We start from the raw sequence: 4,783 nt of genomic DNA on the forward strand, positions 1-4,783 counted from the left end.
GTCGACAGGAGTTGGAGAAAACGACAACATTTATCACCAGTGCTGGACTGATCGTGTAACCTCTGCGAACGCCAAGAAGAAGAAGAAGACTCTGTAATCAAAATTGACCCCTGCTTTGCACATGAGCACCAAAACCATTGCCTGTTACGAAATTTCGCTTGAACAGAAGTTTACAGAAACTAATTGCTTTTGTACAATCACTTGTTTTTTGAAAACATGCCGATTCCGTTCGTACGCTATAATTCAGTTCGTACATATTAACATGTTTCCGTTCGTACGAAAAGCGTTGCCGTTCGTACACATTCGTTAGATCAGGTCCCCACTACTGGTTATGTGTGTTCCAATGGTCGTCATATAGCACAGAGTACGCCTACGAGTTAATATTGGACCTATGTGAACCATAAGATGTATTGAATTTGCATCAAACAGTTTTGTTTCCGTTCGTACTGATTTTGACGAAAACAGGTGTCCGTTCGAACCACTTCATCAAATTGTTTCCATTCGGACGCTTTTTATGACGTTCGTGATTTTGGTTGTAAGCTTGAGAAATTAGCATTTTATTACCCCTAATACAAACAGACCAGGTAGATGGTAAGGAAGGAGTGTGTTTTAACATTGACTGGAAATCGAGATAAGGGTGTGGCGTATGTGTGTATGAATGAATGTGTGTGTGTGTGTGTGTGTGTGTGTGTGTGTGTGTGTGTGTGTGTGTGTGTGTGTGTGTGTGTGTGTGTGTGTGTGTATGTGTGTGTGTGTGTTGAACGATTCCGAGAAAACTACTGGACCGATCTTCATGAAATTTGACATGAGAGTTCCTGGGTATGATTTCCCCAGACACTTTTTTTCTTTTTCTTTTATATAAATATCGTTGATGACGTCATATCCGGCTTTTAGTTAAAGTTAAGGCCGCACTGTCACGCCCTCATTTTTAAACCAAATTGGTTGAAAATTTGGTCAAGCAATCCTTGACAAAGTCTGGACTATGGGATTGCATTGCAGCTCAGAAGCTTAACAACTAGTTAATTAGTTTGCTCATTAAAGTTGTCATCAAAATCGATTTTTTGCTAACAGATTTGAAATTGATTGCATCGTATTCTCCATCAAATTCCGAATATAAAAATCTATACATATGTCATGTTTACTCTTAAAATGTGATCACAATTAACGAAAATAGGTTAATAAGTACTACGATTGGAATTTAAGAAATCGATCCAAACACGATTTCATCTTATTATTTTTTTTTCCTGCTTCTAAAACATATAGATATAATATTTTATATTCAAAACAAGCTCTGAAAGTCAAAAAGAATACAAAAAAGCGCACTTTCCTGCTTACCGCAATACGCTATTGCGCTATTCTGGCTTATCAATGTGTTGCACTGGAAAAGTGAGCTATTTTCTTGCCGCGGGGATTGACGAAGCTGTACTGTCTTGGTGAAAAAAGGCAGTGCGTTCAGTTTCATTCTGTGAGTTCTACAGCTTGACTCAATGTTGTATTTTCGCCTTACGCGACTTGTTTGGTGTTCATCTGTTACTTTGATGGAATGATGCCGACAGCTTGACTAAATGTTTTTATATCGCTTCACGCGACTTGTTTATTTGGTGGATTTTTTAAAAGAAAAAAGGCGGCCTGAAACTCGACCTACACTGCCTGCATGACCTTGACAGCTTCATTCAACGCATGCGCTGGTAACTTCCTGTTTGCTCTCTCAGGGCCGAGCATACTAAATGTATCAACAATTACATTATTTGATGATTTTTTTCACTGTTGATGTTTGATAAATTAGATGTGGGTGGGTGGGGGGGGGGGGGGGGAGGGGGGATGTCAGGAGAAACACATTTGAGTTTCACATTTGGTTCAGATTCGGGGAAAAAATCTGTGCTCATTTACAGGTTTTTTATTTTACACATTTCTCAGAAATCTGCGAATCTATAGAAGAATCGCGGAGCCCTGTAACATATAATTACCCATCCAACAAAAAGCACTTTGCCATCATCTTCGCTTAAAAAAAAAAAATTATAGTTTATAAATATGAATTTTCTTTGCAGAAAATGACCGCTTCATATTATCATGGAAAAGACGAGTACTTCTGTCCATGTACAGACATTTTGATGATTCGAGGCTAAGTTAGATTTTTAACGTTTCAAAAATGTAAAACGAATTAAATCGTGTTTTTTTACCTTTCCAGAAAAAAATACATAGTAGTGAAACGGATAGGCAAAAACAGCTGCAGCAAACCCCTGCAAAAGCCAAGGTTATGATGGACAACCTCCTTTGTAAAACTTCAAGGTCGTCAGTCTGTTGACCTTTGGTTCTTGATTACCAATGGAACGTCCTTCAGAGCTAAGTTGCCAAGATGACGCCCTTTTACGCTTGATCACCAGGGTTAAGACCCCTTAGCCTTGGTTGATAATAAATGTTGTTGTTCCCGTAGCCTTGGTTGATGATAAATGTTGTTGTTCGCGTAGCGTTCGTTGACAGGGTGACGACCTCTAGTTGCTCTAGCTCAAGAGAGACAAGAGGAAGATGATGTTACGACCTCTCACCCTTGGTTGCCAGGGTGTTGACCTCTAGTTGTTCTTGCCCAAGAGAGACATGAGGAAGATGAAGATGTTACGACCTCTCACCCTTGGTTGCCAGGGTGACGACCTCTAGTTGCTCTTGCCCAAGAGAGACATGAGGAAGAGGAAGATGTTACGACCTCTCACCCATGGTTGCCAGGGTGACGACCTCTATCTGGTCTTGCCCAAGAGAGACATGAGGAAGAGGAAGATGTTACGACCTCTCACCCATGGTTGCCAGGGTGACGACCTCTATCTGGTCTTGCCCAAGAGAGACATGAGGAAGAGGAAGATGTTGCGACCTCTCACCCATGGTTGCCAGGGCGATGACCTCTATTTGTTCTTGCCCATGAGAGACAGGAGCATGAGGAAGATCATGATGACGTCCACGTAGAGGTGGAGAGCGCCGGAGATGTACTCCTCCGGAGACAGCTGGTGCTTCCTTTCGCCCACGATCTTCTGAGTGTCGTAGACCAGGAACTGCAAAGCCACAAACAAGAAGAATTCAGTTAAAACAAAGTCAGGAGATAAGTAAAAAGTCGCGTTAGGCGAAATTACTACATTTACTCTAACTGTCGAACTCACAGAATGAAATGAATGCACTGCATTTCCCCGAAGCCATGAGCCGAGAATCGTCGAAGGTTGCTTGGCCAAAATGTCAATCAATTTCATTGAAAAATGAGGGTGTCACAGTGCCGCCTCAACTTTAAAAAAAAAAGCCGGATATGACCTCATCAAAGACATCTATCGAAAAAATGAAACAAACGTCTGGGGCCAACAATCACTGGAACTCTCATGTAACGTTTCATGAAGATCGGTCCAGTAGATTTCTTTGAATCACTCTACACACACACACATATACCACGACCCTCGTCTCAATAGTCTCCTGTCCGCCCAGCCGACCTTCCCCTTGACCCTGCTTGTGACCTCGATGTTTGATGCCCCCGCAAGGGGCACGGTACTCTCTAAGCACCCAAAACCTCAAAGAGAGATAACTGGCGGAAACCTTCCTATTGTAGTCTCCTGTCCGCCCAGCCGACCTTCCCCTTGACCCTGCTTGTGACCTCGATGTTTGATGCCTCCGCAAGGGGCACGGTACTCTGTAAGCACCCAAAACCTCAAAGAGATAACTGGCGGAAACCTTCCCATTCCCCCTCCATGTTAAAAAATTTACTGATTCTGTCAAAACTTGACTGAATGTAAAAATGAAAAGCGGATGAATGAAGAGTGAGCCGTATCCTATGATCTGCCTCTTTGTCTCTATTAGCTAAGGAGGTGCATACGCTGCATTTTCCATGGGTTCGAGGAGCGTATTTCATGGTTAACGAGGCAATACTTTTGTCATTTTCCAACTTCGGTTGCAAAACTAATATATATTCATCTGTAAACACGATTCGTCGCCTTTCTAAAACGTACTGATTAGAAACACCTTTATTATGTTTTAAATTCAAATGACGAAATGCCATTCAAACTATAAATGTCCACTTGCTCAACTGGGACAATGTCACATTGTATTTTAGCAAAAAACTGAACATTTTTGATAAAAATGAGAGAAAACAAGAAGAGCAAACGCTCGATCGAGTCACTTTCGCAGTTCTGAATATTATATGAGGCATCAGATGGACAGGAAGAAATTGCTATTCACAACACAATGCATACCTGAAGCATACCTGTGACCTTGAAAAAGGTCAAAGGTCACCAAAGCAGACGTCAAAGTGTAGAGGTCACTGGGAGTCACGTTCACATAAAATTTGAGCCCGGTCACTTTTATAGTTTCCGAGAAAAGCCCAACGTTAAGTTGTGTGTTGCCGAACAGAAAAGGCTAGTTATCTCCCTTGTTTTTCTGATAACGTTCGTAAAAGGCTACAGATGTAAATACTTTGATGTAAAGAATAATCCTACAAAGTTTCAATCACATCCGATGAACTTTGTCAAAGATATAAAATGTCTAATTTTTCCTTTGACGCTGACCTGTGACCTTGAAAAAGGTCAAAGGTCAACGAAACCATCGTTAAAGTGTAGAGGTCATTGGAGGTCACGACTAAACAAAATATGAGCCCGATCGCTTTGATAGTTTCCGAGAAAAGTCCAACGTTAAGGTGGTGTCTACGGACGGCCGGCCGGCCGGCCGGACAGACTAACACTGACCGATTACATAGAGTCACATTTTCTCAAGTGACTCAAAAATCAAGGAGAACTCCTCTTGTCGAAAATACTATCGT

At 41.6% G+C, this 4,783-nt stretch overlaps 1 protein-coding gene across 1 annotated transcript in view; it reads right to left on the minus strand.

Annotated features, from left to right (window-relative positions):
• Positions 1–1,881: 1,881 nt before the first annotated feature.
• Positions 1,882–4,783, minus strand: part of LOC138947547 (protein lifeguard 3-like) — a 35,209-nt gene continuing 32,307 nt past the window's right edge. The window contains exon 13 of the mRNA XM_070319039.1: positions 1,882–3,041. Coding sequence (XP_070175140.1) covers positions 2,895–3,041 — 147 coding nt within the window. The 3' untranslated portion in view covers positions 1,882–2,894. The remainder of the gene's footprint in view (positions 3,042–4,783) is intronic.

This window comes from Littorina saxatilis, linkage group LG14 (assembly GCF_037325665.1).
Source record: "Littorina saxatilis isolate snail1 linkage group LG14, US_GU_Lsax_2.0, whole genome shotgun sequence".
Lineage (NCBI taxonomy): Eukaryota > Metazoa > Mollusca > Gastropoda > Littorinimorpha > Littorinidae > Littorina > Littorina saxatilis.